Below are 21,629 nucleotides of genomic sequence, written 5' to 3'. Positions count from 1 at the left end.
TAGAGACTGAACAATAATTGTTTATTCAGATATGAACATTTGGCTGAATGTGCTCAAAACCCAAACCAAAACAGTACAAGCTTCTCCATTTCCACCCCACACCTCTGCTGCAACCATCCCTGCCAAATCACAAAATGGCAAATCTGACACAACTCTGCATAACAGGTGAAATGAACCTTAGGAAACCATTAAAGACCAAATCCAAACCCCACTGAAATCAACGAAGAGATGTCTTTAGTGTTTGTCTAGCCCCTTTAAGGGAAATGTTTTAGCAAATAGCATTGATGAAAGGAAGTGTCTGGTGGGATCAGGACAGGTCCTGAATGTATGGCTCTTGTCAGGGATGGAGGAAGGCTGGGAGCTGAGTTCAGGTTAGGGAAGGAGTCAAACCACCAAGCGCTGGTCTGTGTCCTGAGCAGCCTTGGTGCTGGGAAATTAAGAATTTACTGAAGAAAACCTCTCTCATAGATATTAAAACTGGGAGAGTGAAGCAGTGCCTGTGTCCCATCTCCGTGTTGTATTTATTAACAAAAGGTCTGGGTTTTCCCTTTCTTTTCAGGAAGTCGAGTCACTTCACTGAAAACAATCCCGTAAAAATAGCCTAAGGTGTGAATCAGGCTGAAAGTCAGATATATTTCTTCCTTAGATCTCCTGCACTTCAGTTTTAATTGGGGAGAACAGTATGAAAATGAGACAAAGTAAACCAACACTCCAAATACAGATATTTATAAGCAGGCACATTACATTCAATTTTTCCATCTTTTCACCAAGGTTCTCTCATTATCTATGATGATAAAAAAGAGCTTATGCAAGGATGAGTGATATTTTGATACAGATCTTTCAAAGAAAAGTGATAATCCAAAGAAGCACTTTTCTAGAAATTTAACACTTTGGATGATTTTTATCTCTCTTCTTTTTTTTTAAATCAAAGAATTCACAAGACCAAAATTACATATGTTTTTCAGGGTTTAAAAGGTAGCGCTGTATTTCAGTGGGATTCTGAAAACAAAACAAAATGAAAAGCATTTCAATTATAATAAGCAAAGATCTTCTCATCCTAACAAAAAATTAAATACTGTTATGAGATTTCATTCAACCTTGCTCCTTACCAAAATATCTCAGGCCAAGCATCAAGATAAGTTGAAGTTTTAAGCTGCATTATAGATAACCCCTGACTCTAGGGGAACTTATTTGGAGCAGCTGCAACTGTATTCTGGTTGTTTAAATGTTTTTTGACGCAGCTGTTGTATTGTTCATCCAGTATACAATCTTCTTGTCAATAACATTTGGGCGATCAAAGTGTGCAAAAAATGAATCTTGGGTTTATGGCATATTTGTAGCCATGCTTTCTACCTGTCAGTATAGTTCAAAGGCAGTGAGTGAGGAAAGTTTAGCAGATGCGGCATCTGTCCTAGGTCTCATAGGATGGACAGGATGGTGTCATAGGTTTTACTTCATATCATATATCATGCAACACATCTGGGCAAAAGGACACTTGCTTTGGCAATCCCAGCCACCATAATGGCAAAGCAGCAGCAGCAGCAAGCAGTGGCTTCATACTGTTGTATTTATTTGTTTAGCTGGCATTGCCCCTTCATCTCACTGATAATTTGGTGCTTGCTCAATTTCACTCTTCTTCAGAGTGATCATCACCTTGCATCTTTCATGGTCAGCTTTCATTTTCCTTCCCACCCAAACCACAATGAGATTCAGACATAAAGTGTTGTACAAACATCAAATCTGCATGTGCTTTTGTGTGCGTGTGTCTGTCCAAACAGTTCTTAAAAACACTAGCTGGCATATTTTGTTACTTCAGCTTTCAAGATACTCCTTCAGCAGCAAAATCATCTAACTCAGTGAGAGACACTATGTCAGTATTTGGGGTTGGGCTCGTGTCCTTTCCTAAGCGAACCTGAGTTTCTTCAGTGTCTTGACTGTAGGAGTAAGAGGCTGGTTCAATATAGGCCTGAGTATCCACAGCTTCACTGTATCCGTAATCCTGCTGGCCATCTTCAGGTAGTTCAGCTGGTTCTCCTGGTACAGCTGGCATTAACCAGGTAGGTTCAGAGAGCTGAGAAGGTGACTTCAGCACTGCTACAGATGAAGCTGGTAAAGGCAGCACTCTAGGATAGGAGGCATAGGGAGAATTCATAATTTCTGAAGAGGGGGGTTGGTATAAGTTTCCTTCTGAGGAAGGGACTGAGACTTGAACATATTTGCCAGTTTCTGGGTCATAAAATGTCTTTAAATTAACTTCAGCTGGTAAATCAACTACATAGTATTGACCAGAGTCAGGGTCTTGGAGGAGTTTACGCTGGGTTGAAGAGGGTGAAGGGCTTACTGCTGATGTACCACTGGGTCTTCCTGTACTGGTTTCTGTGGGAGTAAAAGTTGAGTGAGGGGCAGGATGGAGAGGAGAATATCCCAAGGGTGAAGGAGATGCTAGTGTCTGTCCAGAATGAGAAGGCTTTCTCCCTACAGCATCTGTATACTCAGTCTGATGTTTTTTCTGCTGCTCTTGCATTTTCTTTCTCCTGCTTGCCAGCTTTTTGGCCCGCCGCAGAGCCTTTTCTGTTTTTGGTGGCACAGCAGGAGGCTTGCCTGCTGCTCTCTCCCCAGGTCCTCTGGGCTCCAGTCTCTCAGCTTCCCCTGCAGAATTTGAAAGCAGATTCCTCCGTGCTGAATCAAATATCTGTTCTGCAGACATATCAGCTTGGCTTTTTAGTGCCATGTTCAGCAAGGCAGGGTTTATAACATCCTCTGTCTCTCTAAGGCCAGAAATTGTTGGTTTGTCTGACGATGAACTGGCAGCAAGAGAGTGCATTGTGCTGCCTGACCTGGGGCTTGTAACAGCAGAGCATGCAAGACTGTCTAACAAAACCGGTGCACCTTCTGTACGTAAGACGTCCTCTAAAGCTTCATGGGGTACAGGAGAATACATGTGGTCCTCTGATATGGAGCCAGTCACAGGGGAAATTGTCTCCCTAGTGATTATTTTTTTTGCACAGGAGCCACCTCTGCGATTAGATAAATGATGATTCTTGAAGTAATTCATCTTTCTTTCTGCAGGATAGCTAGGGTTGTTTTGTGCTTGCTCATTTTCCAGACCTAAATTTGGCTGCGTTAAGCTGTGTCTTGCCTTCCTAGTCTGGGGCTTCTCTTTCCTTCTGCAGACGCGTTCCTCATTCATTTTCCCAAGTTTATTTAACAAAGCACAAGTCTCTTCATCTTCTTCCATCAGCTTCCCTAATGAAAAGCTCTCTGTATCTTCCAGAAGGCTGGGATCCAGTGTTGCTGAAGTAGATCCAGGCTCCCTGGCCTCTTTCCCGCTGTCATTTTCTCCATCCTTCACATTCTGCTGCCCTCTGTGCCTCGATGCTGACCAGCCTACCTCCTGGGCATGCAACAGGTTTCCGAGCTGCTTGTTGTGCTCTGCTGGGGGCATAAACCTACTTTCCATTTCCTTATAACTGCTGCTTACTGTATCATCCAGGGAAAAGGACCTGAACAGGGGCAGCTTGACAGCCCTTATTACCTGAGGTGACCTGAACGTGTTATCTTTAATCATAAACAAACTGGGTTTGGTTGAGCTTGAAGATGGTGGTGTTTGTAGTTCCTCAGACCTGGGGATGGACATGTCCCTTATACTGTTGGAAGCAGAATCTGTGCTGTCGGCCTCTTCCCTTTTCTCTCTCCTTAGATTCTCTTTCATCACACTGCTCTGTTCATTCCCAGTAACCTTCCCCTCTCTCTTCTCTGCTGTACCAGTACCAGAGCTGATACAAGCATAATATTGCAGTTCATCTTCCCCAACCTCTTTCCCTCTCTCCTTGTGGCTTTTCTTACTGTCTGCACCCATTTCACTCTTAGTCCTCTGGCTTTCTTGAGAGCATGCCTTCTGCATCAGGGGCACTGGTGGAAACGGCTCCTCCTGAAGTGGCTGCTCTACCGTGGAAACGAAAGATTGCTCCGAAGAACTAGTGCTTCTTTTGCCTTCTGCTTCATGGCCAGGTACCACCATATTGGTTTGGGGGGCACTGTAAGGCACATCCTCTGCTGGTGAGAGTTGGTTTGGGAGAATTTTGAAGGCAAAATTTTCATTCTGAATAGCAGCCTGTCTCTCATTTTCCTCACCCTGGACACTGGGATTTTGCATGGGCTGCCCAGCTGTCGCATCTGCATTGTCTCTGCTGAATGGTTTCAGTGCTGGATACTGCAGATGTTTTCTTAAATCAGGTTCATTTGATTCATGTCTGAACAAGGGGAAGTTTTCATTATCCCTTGTGGTTTGAACTAAATCTTCATGTTTTGAATCGTCTTGCTGCAAGTTGTCTCCAGTTCGGTAAAATAAAAGGTCTGCTGTTGTCTGGGGTGAACTCAAAGTCAGGTAATTGTCTGTAAAGTGTCCAGTTAAATCAGTTTTATTGTCCTTTTTGTGAACACTGCCAGACAATACGGAGGTCATATCACTCGATTCATCTTTCTCTCCAATATTTTTGTTACTTTTTTCTTGTAAAGTCAAGAGTGAGGGATTCATTTTTGTACTCTCCTGTATATTTTCCCTAGTTTTATTTTTCTCCTCCAAAGCCCTTAACAGGGGGGAAGGGGTATAAATGCTTTTAACACGTTTACGCACATCCTTCAAGTTGAATAACAAACTCGATGCTTTTGATTTGTAACTATCCCGAGACCTGTAATCACCAAATGTGCTCCCCTCGTGGTCTCTCAATGCCATGCTTTCAGTGGGAGGAGGTGTCAGCGGTATCAGCTCACTTTCAACAGCGTCCACCTCCTGTTTTGGTGGTATGATGGGTGTTAAGAGTTCGGTGATGTTGAAAGAGGGACTGATCGATCCAGGGGAGTTTACCTGTTTAGTCAGAGGAGTCACGTCCAGACCAGGTTCAGCACCAGTCGCCTTTTCGGACAATGAGCAGGTCTCATCACTGGCTGTGAACTTCTCCTTTGAGGTGTGTCTCCTCTCTGCTGCCCCTTTTGTAGCCCTCTGTCTCCTCCAGGGCGGACAGGTATTGCCCAGTTGGGGACTGAGGGCCTCCTCTTCAGTTAAGGTGGCCAGGGGTCTCGGTGGAGGCTGGCTGGGTGCCAGGGACATGGGTGAGGATGAAAACGTCCTGTAGGACGTGGACTGGGGTGAGATGGAGGCTTGGGACAAGGCAGGGGGGGAAAGTTGAGCCGGCACTGGGGGTGGTGGCACAGGAGGGGCTTCAGGGGTAGGGGGTGTTGGGGGATGGCCCTGCTGGGTGGCGGGTGGAAGAGGAAGCGCCTGCGGGACAGGGGGTGGCCGAGGGGGACCCTGCTGTGCGTGGATCCTGGGGGGGGGCGCGGGGGGAAGAGCAGCAGGAAGTTCAGTTTCTGAAGGGAGAGGGCCCTCAGGTACATACACAGCTGAGAGAGGGATGTTGAAAGCAGCTTCTGGTGGAGGTGGCTTAATCTGAAAATCTTTCTCCTGCTTCTTGGCTACAGTGGTCTTGACAGGTGGCAATTTATGTTCACGTGTGTGGGATCCTTTAATAAATGGTGCTTCTTCCAGATATGTAAGACCTTCCTTTTTCATTTTTATATCAACAAATTCCTCCTTTTCAGTCAGTTTTTTATGATGAACATTCCATGATTCAAAAGCACTATTCTCACTGTGAAGAAAATTACCTTTTTTTGCTGGCTCATTAACTTTCATACTTCTGTTTTTTAAAGCCTTCTTAGAAGAACGGGAAAAATTTGACTTGGCTACTTTTGACATCTCAATCAGCACAGGATAATAACCGGCAGAGCCACAATAACTCAGGTCTATTTTATTAGGTCTTTTCTGTGGCTCGTGTTTGCCACTGAGACAGTGGCTACCTTGACCAGCCTCGGAAAATTCAGAAAGTTCCTTGTGGATGCTTAAAATGTCTGTGTCATCCCAGCAAGCCATATCATTTCCATGATTTAATTTACATTTTTGAAAGCTATTCTTAATGGGCTGCTTAATGGCTATCAGGGAACCTCCTGACCCTTGGTCTGCAGTCTTATCAAATGTCTTAATCAACGAGGACACTTTTGAAACATGTTTATTGTTCCTTGGACCAGGGACTGGCAAATTCAGCTTTTTCCTTTCTGTGGCAAAGGAATTATTTTTAGCAATCCTTTTCTCCTCTGGAGCACAATTTTGTAACTGCTGGAATGTGGAAGCCCATATTGTATGTTCATTGTTTCTTGTTAGATTGTTACAGATGTTGCTTTTCTTGATGGCATGGTTTAATGTCGCTGGGTGAAATTTAGCAGAGAATTGGAGGGCAAAGTCAGGTGAAATGGCAAGATCTGGTTCATTGTAAGAGTCTTCGAGTTCTGCCACACACAAACTTTTGAAAGCCCGGTCTGTGAGGCTGCTCACCTCTCTGTCTGTGTCATCCAGGAGACTCCCAATACTTGAGGAGTCACTATGTCCTTCTGTATGTTTCTTATTTCCCTGCATTGTTCATGGGAGTCATGAATGAATTATCCAAAGGATTAATTATTTCAAGTGTCAAATAGGCAGATGACTGCGTGGGGTGGTTCCAGCTGTTTGCAATTCACAAGCACAAAGTGATTCCTCCAGAAGGTGCTGCTGCACATGGATTCGTCTTACGGAATAGCTGAAGGAAACCTTCTTCTCTGCAAAGCCAAAATTATAAATTATCATTTTTCTATATTAACACCACCAGACAGAGAGCATTTTCCAGATATATCTGTCACTGCCTAATTTGTTCCTACATGTATTCTAAACAAGATGCTAGCAACACAATAAACAACATGAAAAATAATTGTTATTTTGGTCAATTCAAGTAGCTCATGGTAGATAGTTTAATTTCTGGAAAGTGCCATTAAAAAAAGTGGTTTCACCTCAGATTCTTTACTTGGGCTCTTAAACAAGGATATAAGAGCCAAATTTCAAGTACTTCCCTTTCCATACCTCCAACCATAAACACTTCCAAGTGCTGTGCATGTATTTAGCTAAGAAGGTTAGCCATTTTTTGGCCAGGAAGAATTGGTAATAAAAAGGGACAAAACTTACTTAAAAAAAGAATGTCACTGGGTACATCATTGCACACTATGTTCAAAATGAAAGAAAAGTTCATAAAACTTACTTGGCAAGACATCATAACTATAAGTTAAAATATTTTGTGAAAAATAAAGTTATTACAGAAGATTCTGTTCTCACTCATGTGTTAGCTCATGACTGCAGAAAATGAAGTCTATAGAGATGAGCCTGGTTGTATCAGGCTGGAGCTTCGCTGTGACAATTACCCTGAGCAGAACCATTGTTCGAGAAAGCAGAATGGCACTACAGGTAAAGAGGATTTACTGTGCATTAGCATGTTCCAAGCATATATTGGTGGGGTAAAATCCTTTAGCCACCCATATCCAGATGCCGTTGGATTGGTGTTGAAACTGAAGAGGCTGCTAATATCAGCTTAGCCAGCAGAAGGCAGGAGTGCCTAGGGGACTCCAGCAGAGCCACTAACGGAGCACAGGGAGCATTTGGCTTCAGTTCCAGAAGCGCTGAGAGCAAAAGGTAACCCATTCAACACAATTATAAAATATCACAGCCTTCCATTAATCCCCGATTACGATGCACAGTCAGGGCCCACAGCGTTGTGCTTTTTGTCTATCTCCACATCAGTCTGAAGACAGGATGGGGGAATCTCTGGATGGAACAAATAAAAGCAAAACAGACCCTTCAGCTGTACTTGAAATCTATACACTAAAACTCTTTAAAGTTTACTCTGTAAACTCTTTAGCTACTTATTCTCACATTCAAGGGCTTGAGCAGGGTATTGACTAAACTACAGGGAGACTCAGTTTAAAAGCATATTCAAGAGCCAACTAAAACCTACTCCTTAAGGAAATTCTCATCTGTCTCTCCATTTCCTAGTACAAGTGCATCATGAACTTGTGATGAGCTGAAACACCACAGTTCACATCTACAGCAGCTTCTAGTTTCTATACAAGTGGAAGCTGCCTCCATCTCAAGCTTGGATCCACTGTAGAACTGAGCAATGAAATCCAGATTTCAGCCCCTCCAGCTGTCCAAATCCATGATTCCGCTTTGGCCCATCTCAGTGAGACTCTTGGAAAGGGCACGTTTTTCCCTATGGTGACTCAGTACTGGTCAAAATATGAAAAGTCAGAGGAACTGGGCTTACTCAGCTGGATTACTCAGGCTCAGTTGTTTCTTCAAATGAAAAGACTCTTCATCTTCCTTTTCTATTTAAAAAAAACCTCAGCCAACCTATTTCTAGACTCAAAGTATCATAGTGAATCTCAATTCTGTCCTTCCAGCCATACAATTCCAATGACTTATGCAGAACTACAATAGATTTACACCAGAAATAAAATGAGCTTAATAGAGCTTCTCCATTTTGCTTTGTACAAAGATTTTTCAAAAGTGAGTTTCACTCCCCCCACTGCACATACATTTCTGTGTATAATGCAGCAAGAAAAAAAGAGAAGACAAATGAAAGGCCATCCCACTCGGGTTTGATTCTTAACAGTTATATGAGTGGGAAGTACAGGTACATACCTGCCATGTAATTTTGCTTCTCATCTTTAGAACTCCCTCTCATGCTTGTATTTGGCTTCATTTCTGACCATCTTTAGTGAGGAGGTAGAAATAGTCCAGTAATGTAGATTCCACAGAAGTAGTGTCGCTGGATGTTTCTGACCTTCAGCATTTTTTGATCTTAAGTGAACTCTGCAATTTGAAAACAAAGACATTTGTTTGCATGATCTGAAGGTTGTCTCATGCTGTATTCATTCATTTATTTGTTCCTTCACATTTTACAACCATTTTAGGAGTCATTTACAGGATTTCTTACCGAAAGAGACAGGTATCCATCCCAGAGTGATAATAACCAGATACCTTTAGGATTTGGTAGCTTGCAGAGTGCAGTCAGGTTTCTAGCAAACAACTATCACAGACTCCAGCACTCTCTGGCAGTCTCAGCAGGGACTAACAGCTGAGTGAGCAATGGTTTCCTGGCAGTCTGCCCATTGCAAAGGCTGGGTGACATCTCCAGGTTAAAATGAGGGGTTGTGCCAGATGACTTCTTCCCTGCTGCTGACTATGTCCCTGCTGTGCCACCCTTTCAGAGGGACTGCAGAGGAAAATGTGTGCCTCCACTCCCCCTGTATATGACTTCCTACTGCCAACAAGTATAGACAGATGTCAATCTGATGGAGTGGGAACTAATGCAGCTGAGGTTTGAAAGTCCAGCCTTTACACTACCCCTGTTGTAAAGGAGAGGAAGGGTGGACAGCTGGGATGGTGAAGGACAGTAAAGAAAATAACTTTTTGCTTCCATGCACGAACCAGAGTCAGGAGATGCTAAAGGAAAGCTCAGCTATGGTGAACGTGCATTGCTGCTGTCCTTTTGCTGTAGAGACCCTCAAGGTTCAGGCTAGTTTGCTTAATCTTTGCAAGAATATATCCATTTCCTACAAGAACTGCCTGGCCCTGAGGTAATGCACATAGGTGTAGATACAGCAGATTTTCCTGAAGCAAGGGTCTGCTCTAAGGAAACTTTTGTGACAGCCTGTGGTATTCAAAACACACTGGCAAAAGTGGCAACAAGGACTCAGCCTCTGGGATGGTCTCCTACACCTTACCTGAGGAAGGACAGCTATCAGTGTTAGCTTAGGGACAAGCCTGTACCAATCAGAGCTTTTTGTGGTCCATTTAAGATGTCTGAGTAAGAAAAAAGTAAAAGCAAAGCAAAAAACCCCAATGCTATGTCTGGTTGCATCTAAACGTAAAAAAGCATCCTCATTGCGGAGATGTGTACTCAGTTATCTCTTTGCTCAGAGGTTAAATTACAATTTTACTGCTTCTGTGGTACTCTTAACTGTGCAAAGCCAACACAGCCGTGGGAGATTGTGATTTTGTTCTGGCTCACTCATCAATGGGGCCGTTGACTAAATTCCAGCAGCACAATGTTTATCACTATTTATTGGTGGTGGTGCCTGAACCAGGAGGAAGCTTGGCTTTCAGATCTCATGGACAGAGGTCTGAAGAAACATCTTGTCCCTTGTAAACTGAGAACATTTGCTGAAAAGTGAGTAGGGTAACAATAAACATGGAGATCATGATGTAATCTCAGCAATTATTTTCCTAGATGGTGTCACTGTTACAAAAACAACTCAGCACCACTGATTAAGAAAAGAATAGCCACTGTCACTGTCTCTGAAACCCTTGTGAAGATCCTTGTCTTGCCTGGCCATAATACTGGTACTTGGGCAGTGTAATGTTTCAAGCTGGAAAAGCTGTATCTACACCAAGTGTTCAAACTGCAGATCACTACTGGGACTGGATGGAAACAGCAGCACTGTACTGATCTAGCTATCCCTTGGATAGATATGATGACAACTTCTGAACTTGGACAAAGCAGCTGTTCATGGCTGGTTTAATAACCTGGTAAAGTCCCATTTCTTTACCTTTTTGGACAAACATGGCAGCCAGCAAGCAAGGTGCAGTGTTTGAGCTGAGGTCAGGTTTCAGCTGGTTCAAACATTTAAGGATGTCTGAATTCAGTGTATTTTCAAGACAGAGGAAAGCAATGCTGCACATCTGGAACTGCCTGGGAAAAGCTGAGAAACATGTGAGGTGTTTGCAGTAGGCATCATCTGATACTAGCTACTGAAAAAGCTTGCATGAATGTACAGATTTCAAGGAGCTTAATCAGAGACCAACCTCCCCTCTCTTTTAAATAGGAGGCTTTTTTCAGTGGCTCTCTTCAGTGCCTAACAAGTTTTGATGAGGAGGTTAAATTACAGAGACTATTCCTGGGCTGGCACAGACTGAATGTCAACTTTTTGCACTAGACAGGAGCTGGGCAAACCAGCAAACTTGGCTGGAGTGTGTGACATCACTGCTGCTGCAATATATAAAGGACTGGTTGGTTCCCCCACTCCCCTTGGGCTGGTATTTGGCTGAAATGTTGTGCCATGAGACATCGCAGTGGCATTTTGGCAGAGCCCTTGGGAGCTGCATAGCAGTTTGAAGTCAGCAGCACTGCATTCCCCTTGAGGATGGGAAGAGAAGGGAGAAGGAGGGAAGGTTTATTTATTTTTTTTTTAAATCTTTGTAAGCTGGTTTCTTCATGTAGTGCTCTCTATATGGTATCCATCCACAACTCCAGCCCAAAACTCAGAGCCCTATGGTGACTGGTGGCTGAGGTTTATGCAGTGGCATGCTCTACTTGCACACATGCCACTGCTTTGGGCTTCCAAGGGCTCATCATGACAATGAATAGTTAGTCCTTCTTACCATGGGAAATAGGAGAATCCCTAATGAATTGATGACTTTTTTGTACAGGTGCATGTTTGTTCATGGCACACACGGTTGCTCATAGTCAGATGAGAGGGCTGGATGGGAACAGGCCTGTTCAGCTATGTGTCATCAGGGTAAGACAACGCTCCCAGCCAATGGTAGCTTGTCGCTAGCCTGAGCGGGGCTGGCTCAGTGAGCTCTCTCGGATATCGCCAGAAAATACTGCACGGCAGCAGTGATCAGTTTGTGAATGCCTATTGAGTGTGCTGCTGTTGGTCAATGATCACAGTACTGCTGTCTTCATTGCATATTTAGGAAAACAGACAAAAGGGTGTCAGGGAGTTAAAGGTCACCCTGTGAGTCCCTGTCAGAGACAAGGAGCCAGAAGGATGTCCGGGAGAAACGAAGAACCCCTGTAGTCTGGTGTAGAATACCCAAACATCCCTTGTACTGGGCTGGTTGGACTGCCAAGGGTGTGTGGGCCGGTCGTATGGGGCTGCATCGGAGCCAAATGCTCTCTCTGATCTGTCCTGCTGCCTGGGCTGCTCCAGCCACACTGCGTCTCTGAGCAGCCCTTGGAGCACATGAACTGGGGGGAGGATCACAACACCCTCACCAAGGAGGGGAGCTGCCTGGCAAGAGAGACAGCGGTGCTCCAGCCACATTTCTCTGAACTGTCAAGAAAGGCAACTTCTGGATTAAGATGCTCTTAAGACGAGAGCTATTAGCACGAGCCTCCATTTCCCTCATCCAGCAAGATGTCTTTCATCTATACTTTGTGGTCATAAAGGGCAGCCAAAGTGAATTCTCCTGCCTGGGGAAAGGGGAACCACTTTGCTCAAATACAAATACTTGCTCCAGCTGCTGGAGGGTGGAGAATTGGATCTGTCCAGCTTAGGGTGAAGATCCCAAATACTGACAGAACTGACTAGCATAGAACAAGGTGACCTCAGCTATTCCAGCATCAGATCTTTGATCATTGCACTGGAAAGCAAGGTGAAAGAACCATGTGTCTGCACCAAACCAGTGTAGACTGGGTCCATTCTTCTTGAGGATTTGGCCCAGCAATTGTGTCTCGAACAGCTTGTCCTGGGCCAGAGAAGAGGAGAGACTGTTCTTGACTTTGGGCCAACTTCTGTTCTCAGTTACACTGATATAAATCTAGAGTAATTTTACTGACGTCAGTAGAATAACTGAGAACAGAATTGGTGACTCTAAATACATCTACTTCCTAAGCCAACACTGGTGCATTATCCAGAAGGCTACATAAGCAACTGTAACCACAGTAAAGTGAAATCCAACATCTCTGAAGAGCCAAACCTCACCCCCATGTGGCATTCAGACCAACATGGGAAGGAAAAGGATTTGGAACCGATACCACATTGCTATGCCACCAAATCATGTCCTCTGGACAATTCTGATTTTCTAACCTGTATCAGTCACCACTGAGAATAGCAGTGCATTTGGAATAAAGTAATTTTTCTCTTTTCTGCAATATTAACTAGAATACCTAGACCTAAGAGTGGTGTGGTAGATATTGTGCAGTCCCAGACTGGACCAGCAGAGTTGTCTGCCAATCTGAATTGCCATCCTGTGGACAATATCATCTTTTGGAAATGTGTTTCTGTGTGTGTGTGTGTGTGTGTGTGTGTGTGTGTGTGTGATGGGAGGATGTTCTCATTTAGATTGTTTTTGAAATTTCACATGGAATAAAGATTCTGGAGAGAAATTAAATTAGAAATTTCAAAATTTCATTCAGAATTTTTTTTTAAATCTTTTCATTTCAGATTATTTCACTATTTTTACACTATAGGCCATGAGAAGTAGCATGTAGTATATACCATAATAGTTAAAATAGTATATTTTTACTGTCCTTAAGTCAGAGAGGGTGTATGCTATTCAATATTAAGTGAAACTTTTCATTTTATTTTCCACATCAAACAATACTCTGATGGTATTGCAACAGAGAATGTGATCTTGTTTTGAAATTTCCCTAAGTAAATATTCCAAATGATAAAAAAAATAATTTCCAATTGTCTTTCTAGGGGAAATGTCATTAAAATGAATATGATTGTGATTTTATTTGTTTAATCAAACCTTTTTTTTTTTTTTTTTTTTTTTTCCAGAAAAGACAGCTGAAGTCTTTTTCTCCCAGTGAGCTCTACTGAAGCTAGTGCATCTGTTGCCATGGGAGCTGGAACTGGAGACTCATCAGACTCACAGCTCAAGGAAGGTCAGTGCAACCTGGTGGAAGCATGAATGCAAGGAAGGAGTGTACCTAGCTAATGACTGTGTGTTATATATCCTGCTCTGTGTCCTTTCCCCAAAGGATGTGAACCTCTTCCAGGCCCCAGCTGGAACGCTTACCTCTTCAGCTCAGACCACAAAGCTTCAAGCACTGGGAGATGAAGACCTCATGTGAAGAAAAATGGGAGGAATAGAGACTCCTTGCAACAGCTATGGAGATTCATGGCAATTCTCTCAACCTTTCCCTTTCTCGTTCAATGGCAAAGACCCAACAGTTATTTCCAGCTGGTCTCTAGACTGCCTTTCCCAATGTCCTCCAAATGCCCCATCCTGCCAAGAGGCCTGTCAAGTCTGGAAGAAGGAGATGTCTCTCGGAAAGGGTTGTATCTGGACTGAGGCTTTCTTGCAACTCTTGTTCAGTCTTTTCATTACCTGAGCCCTATCCACTGCCTTTGAAGAGTCAATAACAAGCAGACACGATGGAGGAAGTCAAAGGCATAGAGCCTATGACTAACACAGGCAAAGGGCAGGTGCAGCACTGGACAAACAGCACAAGTCTACAAGAATCACAAGGCAAAGGGATGGTGCTCTTCTCATGACCTGAAGTCATCACAGACAAGTGACATTTAAGCAACTGAACCCAAACAGTGCATTTCTTGGCATTAAATGTCTGACTGGAAAAGGCCACTGTCTGTAACTAGGTCAGTCATTATACACTGAGATATTTATACAGCTCCCCAGTAATATGGTACATGAACACCTCGTGGCTATTTATCCTTACAAACTCTCCCACTGCAAGCAGGATTTCTGTCTCATTTACAGGTCAGCAGCTAAGGCCCAGCTTCAACTGACTGATTTGCCCAAGATCAAACAGGGCATCTGTGGCAGGGCAGGGAACCAAATCTATGTTTTCTGAATCACACAATAAGAGCTTAACCTTTGTCAGTTAAGGCAAAAATGTATCTTCCCACTGCCCTTCATAGACATGGTACTTTACGATGAGCCTCTGCAAAAAAAAAAAACCCCTTCAACTAAGTGTGGTGCTGTAGCTTGGCATAATATTGTATAGTGAAATCCTTCCAGATTTGCAGGTGATGGACTTACTGCAAAGATCTCAGTTCTGCCTCAGGTGCTTGATACCTATATCCCTCTGAGATCATGAACACTCAAGCCTTCCTCACTAGTTCAAGGTGACAACTGACATTGCATTGGGGCAGCCCCCTCACTGAGCACTGACAGGATTTTGGCTGATGAGACAGGCATTCATCTCCCTTCATTTAGTCTCAAGCAAGGCTTAGAGGATGAAAGCTTCTGAGTTTTCATTTCCTGAGTGGGAGAAAGGAGATTTTCCCACAGTAGAGGGAAAGTTGTAGAGTACCACAGCATCACAATGCCTAGAGCCAGGAGATGACAAAGGGGGAAGGGAAGAAAAATACATGGTCAAGAAAGCAAATGTAATGGCTTGGATGCCTTGTAAAGGAGCATGCCAGACAGTCCCCAGCCCCTGTCATGGAAAAATTGTAATGATAACAGCAAGTATATGTTAGACACAAGAGGGAAGCAGGTGTATTCTCCTCTGTGACCTACACAAGGAAATCTGCAACTATCAACCAGCCATGCCTCACTTCTCTTTCCAGCTTGGGAATCTGAAACCATCCCCCACTTACTTACACTGTGCTCCTCATCAGCCCCAGCACACCGATACCATCTGCACTGTCAAGTTTACACTTAGACCATTTAAGCTTCTTGACAAGGAGAATTTGACCCACACCCACTCACACAGGATACAGTCTCAGGAAATAACAAGCTTGCAGAAAAGAAGTATTATTCTTTTACTGGTAGTCTCACCTGCTCCTTAATATCTTCTGGATATTTCCAAGGTTTGGACAAGGATTTTGCTGAATCTGTTTTCTATAAAGAAAAGAATTCAAGCCATTTGTACGTGTTAGATTCAAAATTGTTTCAAGTTCTAAGTGGTTTTCTCACCCAACGAATTCCATGGGATTTAGGGACATGCAATATCCTGAAACACTTGTCTTATGTTTCCAAAGACAAATAGGTATATGTACCAGAGGGAGGCAGAGAAGGTAGAGGCTTTGGTTTTCAAGGTTTTCTGGCTCAGACTGCAGGACTAGAGATATTTCTTACTTACAACTTGATATAGCTTTCAAGTGCAGTCAACGGAGCTCAGTTCTTGAGCCAGCAGTATGGTGGGGAGGGAAATACACACTTATATACATACCAGGGCACACGACTCAAGCACACAACCATCCATTCACGTAACATCTTCCCTCTGATGACAAACTGCTCCTCAACCATTTGTGATTATAACAGAGCCATTCCAGCTGAAGGACAAAATCTGTGTCTTGCCTTACTCCTGCCTGCTGTCTGGAAGATGGCCATGGGAGAGCTATCCACCTATGGGAGGACTTGGAGAGGGCAGGGGAGAGTCCACCCACCCTTGCCCCCAGGTATTCTCTCTGGAGGCCATAGTATTTTCCTCCTTTTGAGATGCAAAAACCAGACAGTGGTCTTGTCCTGAGCAAGATGGAAGCTCCTTCCAGTTCTCTCTTCATTGTGCAACAGGAGTTGTTTTGTTTTTTTTTCCCCTGGGAAATGCAGACTCCCTCTTCCTATGCAGAGATTGATTCATTGTTATGATTTAATGGTGTGTCCCCAAGGCAATTCCTCATTCTTTACAGTTAATGCACATGCTAAGGCATTTCTTGTGATTATTCTGTAAAGAATATATGCAAAAGACAGAAAGGAAAATAACAAGAGTTTTAAGCAGAATCCACACTTGTTCCCTAAGAGATAGGCTGGTGACTCTGGCTGAATCAGTCCCTCAGCAACCTCAGTGATGCTGTCATCACAGTGCTTTTCCAGACCACCCAGACCCTCTCAAAAACCCTGGAGGCAAGCAATAGCATCACCCACAGCCCAGTGCTGTCACCAACCACTTCTTCTTCCCCCAGCCCTCCTCCTCAATTCTCCCCTACACCCCAAGTGACAATTCTAGCTACTTGTCTACTGCTTCATTCAATTCAGAAGCCTGGTGAAAGAATAATTTCTCAGTTTTGGAGAAACTGACTAAGTCCTAATGTCACTACTTCAAAGCAGATCAGTCAAAACAAAGAGTCTCAGTGAACAACAACATCATGATCAGGAATACTGCCCCACTGCCCCAGCACAAACCCTGGATGCGGCTTGCATGGGCCAGTTCCTTCTAAGCATGTTGCTGCTTCTTCACCAACATCCCAGACAGTCCTGGGCATTTGCTCCAATTTCCGCACAATGGAGCCCTGTGCTTTGATACATACAAAAGATGGGGACAGGAACACACCTGAAATACATCTCAACAGAACAGAAACCATCAGAAGTGTGCAGAATTGTACAAGGGTCTATAATGAAGCTGACAGGGCAAGCCAAGCTGGCCTTAAGGTATGACAGTTTATGCCTGATGCAGGTAAAGGTGATAGAGGCACATCTGAGACTGAGGATCTACAGTAGCTGTAAACTGCGAGATACTGCTGTTTGCTGACTCTGCTTGTTAAGGTGTAGCCAAATGGTAACCACATGCATCTCTTTTAGAGACTTTTCAAAAAATTGCGGGGATTTTCATCTCTATCTTTTCCAAATGGAAAGTATGAGTTAGGTGGCCTTCATGTACCTGACTGTCATAGCCCTATCACAGTTCCCAAAACAGCCTTAGACATAGTGTGTAAGTAACATGGAAAGCATCCCTGAAACTATTGGGATGTAGCTGTGTGAGAGACTGAAAATAAAGATGCATCACTATTTGACCTGCTTGACTCATAAGAAGATTGGTCTGACTGTTACCAGATGATTTAGATTAATCATTACTAGCTAATGCCTTCTTGTATATCATTATTTGCAAGCACAGGAGGTGGATGATAAAGAAACTTAGGACTATAATTAAATATCTGCTTTCTAAGCCTGTCCAAAGAGGATCATTTGGCAGGGGAACCCAAGAGAGAGGGAAACCTTACTTCTGGCAAAGCATTGTCCTCTTATGGCTTCAATGCTGCCTCAGTTTCTCTCTCTGTGGCTGCCAAGGGACAGGGCTCTCAGTGGCAGTCTATCTGACCATACACACTTGAAAGCCATAAAAACCTGGCAAGCAGCAACATAGTCACAAAACACCAAGCTTAATACACACACAAATGTATATATACACCTATAGATATGTATGTATAAGCAATTACTGACCCACCCCAAACCATACGCAGGCTTGATTGAAGAGTGACAACCTTTCCTCAAGGGTAAAGTTCCCCTATCACACATGCAGCCCCCACTATGTTCCCTTTCCCCACACGCCTGTCAGCTGGCTCACAGACCGCTGGTCCCAAAATGTGACACTACCTCAAGCAATGTAGGCTAGCTCTAAAAGCAATGGACTCACCCAATCGCTTATAGTAGACAAAGCTCTGTGTGACCTGGCACCCCGGCTGCAGGCAAGCCAGTACAGCAAAACGCCTGCAGCTAAAAACCACTTGCAGAATTTGCCTCTGCCAGCAACTTTCTGTGTGTGTAAACTCAGCTAGACTAAAGAAAGGAAAGACTGATACAGATAAGTGGTATTTTCTCCCAACCTGGCTCATAGGGTAGTTGGCTTTTTTCCTGGTGTTCGAGGGATTTACATTTTCATGGGCCTTTTGCACAGGTCTAGTAATGCAAGCACAGACAAGACAAACATTCAGAGAAGCAGGTAGGAATAAAAGGCTACAGAGTGAAATTTCCGCATGCTTTTGGTTTGCGGTGCAGGGATGCAATTATACCTGCATACCTCTACCCAGCTGTGACCCTCAAGTTCACTGGTGAGTGCCTGTTACAACTGTTTTGATAACTAAGTTGTGAATAGGTATGTAAATACCTTCCTAGTGACAAGCATGGAAGGATGGAGAAATTTAGTTCTTTTGGGGCTCCAATATACTGGGAATCTTCTATTTGTTAGTATTTTCCACAGGCCTTATCCTTCAAGCATTTAACTGAGGGTATTTGCTTTTTACATGGTCATTTCCTTGCACAAGTGAAGGAAAAGATCCATGGGCTTTGGTTGTGTCCAGAAAGCTTATTTCTCCTTCTTATCTCTTCTCACTTTTCCTTCTCCCCAGCCTCCCTCCCAGCAATGGCAGAGGACTAGTGAGGAACGCTCTAGCTGATACTGTACAAAGTCAGTGTGAACCAGTCACTTTGGCCTGCTGCTGGAACACTTTTCCCTCTTCAGATTTAATCAGATTGCCTGTTCACAGGCCATTTAAAAAAGCACAAGCAGTTTTGCTTCTCAAGCTCAATTTTAATTATTTCTGTTCTTACTTTGCTGCTGAGTTCTGCAGCTAGGCTAATAAAATGCAGTTCCTTGGGATGGCAGATTAAGAAGTTCTGCAACAACTGGACTCAGAAAAGCTTATGCCATTTAAGAAATTTTCCACTGATTAAAATTGGATACAAGTCATAGTCACAGTCATTTATAGTGGCCTCTTAGCACTGCCTAGGTATTTGAACTATTTTACTTTTTCAGGCTCCGTAGAATACTAATTACTCTAGAAAATATTTAAATTATTCTCTTCCTATTTGTTCCAAAAAAAAGAAATAAAGATGCCTTCAAACCCTTATACAAATCACTAAAATTTTTAAGACTATCTTATCTGTAGGCAGGAAATCATCTGGAAAATAAAATCAATGTATATTTGCTTAAAGTTGCTTACAGCACAGTGCGGAGGACAATTAAATGGAGCTTTGTAGCAATTTAGTGGTCTTTTAAAAACATCATAACCCTTTACCAAACAATTATGTGTCATAAAAAGTAATCACTGCATACAAATCTATATGTATGTCTCTTTCCACACACAAACTTTCAGAGACGATCCTGCATTTTTCAGAGCAGAAAAAAGCTGGACAAAATGAAAGGACTTTCCACCTCTAATCACCAAAAAAAAAAGATATAAATGCTGTTTAAATTCTCTTATCTGATCAAGTACACAACTGATCCTTGAGTGCACGCACATTCACACACTCAGACACCACCATTCTTCATTTCCCTGCTTTAAAAACACCCATACACTTCCCCCTTACCTTCTGTGCTCCAGCTTCCTGATCAGGGACAGTGCAGTGCTGCGCTTTCTTCCCTTAAGTCAAAGCCCCAGCACATTTTACAGCAGCCTGCTTACTATTAGCACGTCCCATTATTTATGTGTTTCAGACTCTCCTTCTGAACATGGTTATCTTAATAGAAACAAGCACTGAAAAATAAATTAAATAGTAAAAGTGGAGGAGCTAACCCTTGAGCCCTCGCAGACCTGCCCAGCCAGGTGAAGTGAAGTGAGCAAGGAATCCAAAGTTAGTAAAATGTATTTAAATAGTTATCAGGCAAGGGGAAACCAAACGGAGATCATGGTGGGGAAGAGGCAAACATACGTATTGGAATAACCATGCGGTGTCAAGTAACAGACAGATGAAACAAACAGTCATCAGCTATTTTTACATTTAGATTCACCATTGGTAATGCTTCAGAGATAACTAATACAGAAAGTAATGCTGTGTGATTGGCTCGCTACTGCCAGTGATTCAAACCGTAAAGCACTGCATTTTTGTATCTACAGGTGGGAATCAAAATGTTTATTAAGGTCACCATTAAAAATACTGTGTATGAAGTATGCGCATGAGTGACACATTACTGTCCTATGGTGCTTTTTCATAAATAGCTCATTTCATCATCAAGGCTGGACAAATGTATCCAGTGTTCTTGGAGTAAGGACCCCATTCCACTGTCCTTCCAAAGCAAACAAGACCAGCCGCCCTCCTGGGAGGCACATGCCAGCATTGGATTTCATTTGGTGAACTGCAATAGGATGTTGAATAATAGGGGAAATATGCCATGAAGTCAACAAGCTAAGTTTCTGTGTTGCAGATGTAAACAATGGATTGCATCCTGTGCCATGCTGAGTGCACAGAGCTCCTTACTGAAGTCACGGGGCACTCTCGGGGCTCAGCATCACGCTGGACTTGAGCCACAGCCTGCAGCAAAATGAAGAGCAGAATCTCCTGCGATTACAGCCCAACTCCTGCTTCCATGGCAGAGCAGGGCTCCACGTGAGCCCAGTATTCATTTGCATGTTAAAAAGTGTTGCTAATTACATTGCTACAGCATAAGCAAGGCAACAGCCATGTGGTATCTGCTGCCTGAGAATCTCCAAGCACCAGGAGGCTTGTGATGAACTAATCCTCCCTGCGATCCAAGAGCGGCCTAAGTTTACCAGACCTTAGAGAGACAGTGACCTGCCTTCTCCAAAGCAACCTTCAGCTTTGAATTCCCCACCTGGGAGAGGTGTATCATTCACCTTAGATCCCAGCAGGAAGATTTGCAAAGCCCACTCTCCTAAAATCCTGGTCTGGGCTTTTGGTGCTCAAGTGCTCCTCCTAACTCATCCCAAACTGAATGCTGGTCTTGCCAAACATCAGGGCACTTCTGCTAAGTTCTGGCCCCAAACTACATACTTCTGACAGCTACCCACACTCTGCACCCATGAGAGCACTTATGCACAAAGATCTGGTGCATCATGAGTCATGGCACCTACGAACTGAGACATCGGAGAGAACTGGTGCACACCGAAAAAAAATAAAAGTTTGGGATGACAGACAGTGGAAAAGTAGTTTTCAGGCACCCACTGCCACTAATGTAGGCAAAACTGTCTGTATATGTGTGTCTGTCTCTCCCACATATTTCTAAAGAGGAGTGGAATGTATTTCTGGAATACTTGTGCTAAAAATAAACTCATCCCTGCTGTCGATGAAGAGAGGCAGGTATAGCCCTGCTTTCTGTAAGCCCATGAACTTGTGAACTGCTTAGAGGCTGAATTGCAACTAGAAAGACCCCCATGGAACTGTAACTGCTAGTGCAGGAAGGGTGGCTGATTGCTTGGAAAATCCAAAACAGGCCTCTCACATGAAAGCAGCTGGGGTTAACGCTATTCATCATGATGAATGTGCTTTACAGACTCCAGCTTTGAAAGGACTCAAATCTTGGGATAGGCATTATGCTTATTCAAATATGATGATA

The 21,629-nt window shown here is 43.4% G+C and overlaps 1 protein-coding gene across 4 annotated transcripts; it reads right to left on the bottom strand.

Annotated features, from left to right (window-relative positions):
• Window positions 1–19,932, bottom strand: C10H10orf71 (chromosome 10 C10orf71 homolog). Of its 4 annotated transcripts, XM_052799657.1 has the most exons (5): window positions 19,646–19,932; window positions 15,398–15,460; window positions 8,558–8,728; window positions 7,282–7,681; window positions 1–6,648 (listed from the first exon to the last, which is right to left on the bottom strand). In XM_052799657.1, the coding sequence occupies exon 5, from the start codon at window positions 6,467–6,469 to the stop codon at window positions 1,820–1,822; it is 4,650 nt and encodes a 1,549-aa protein (XP_052655617.1). In that variant the 5' UTR covers window positions 6,470–6,648; window positions 7,282–7,681; window positions 8,558–8,728; window positions 15,398–15,460; window positions 19,646–19,932; the 3' UTR covers window positions 1–1,819. The 4 variants fall into 4 exon arrangements, with proteins under 4 accessions (XP_052655617.1, XP_052655616.1, XP_052655618.1 ...); XM_052799656.1 differs by lacking the exon at window positions 7,282–7,681; XM_052799658.1 differs by lacking the exons at window positions 7,282–7,681; window positions 15,398–15,460.
• Window positions 19,933–21,629: the final 1,697 nt, after the last annotated feature.

The sequence above is a fragment of the Harpia harpyja genome, chromosome 10, assembly GCF_026419915.1.
Source record: "Harpia harpyja isolate bHarHar1 chromosome 10, bHarHar1 primary haplotype, whole genome shotgun sequence".
Lineage (NCBI taxonomy): Eukaryota > Metazoa > Chordata > Aves > Accipitriformes > Accipitridae > Harpia > Harpia harpyja.
The sequence above is the reverse complement of the archived record's forward strand: the minus strand, read 5'-3'. Positions and strand labels throughout refer to the sequence as shown.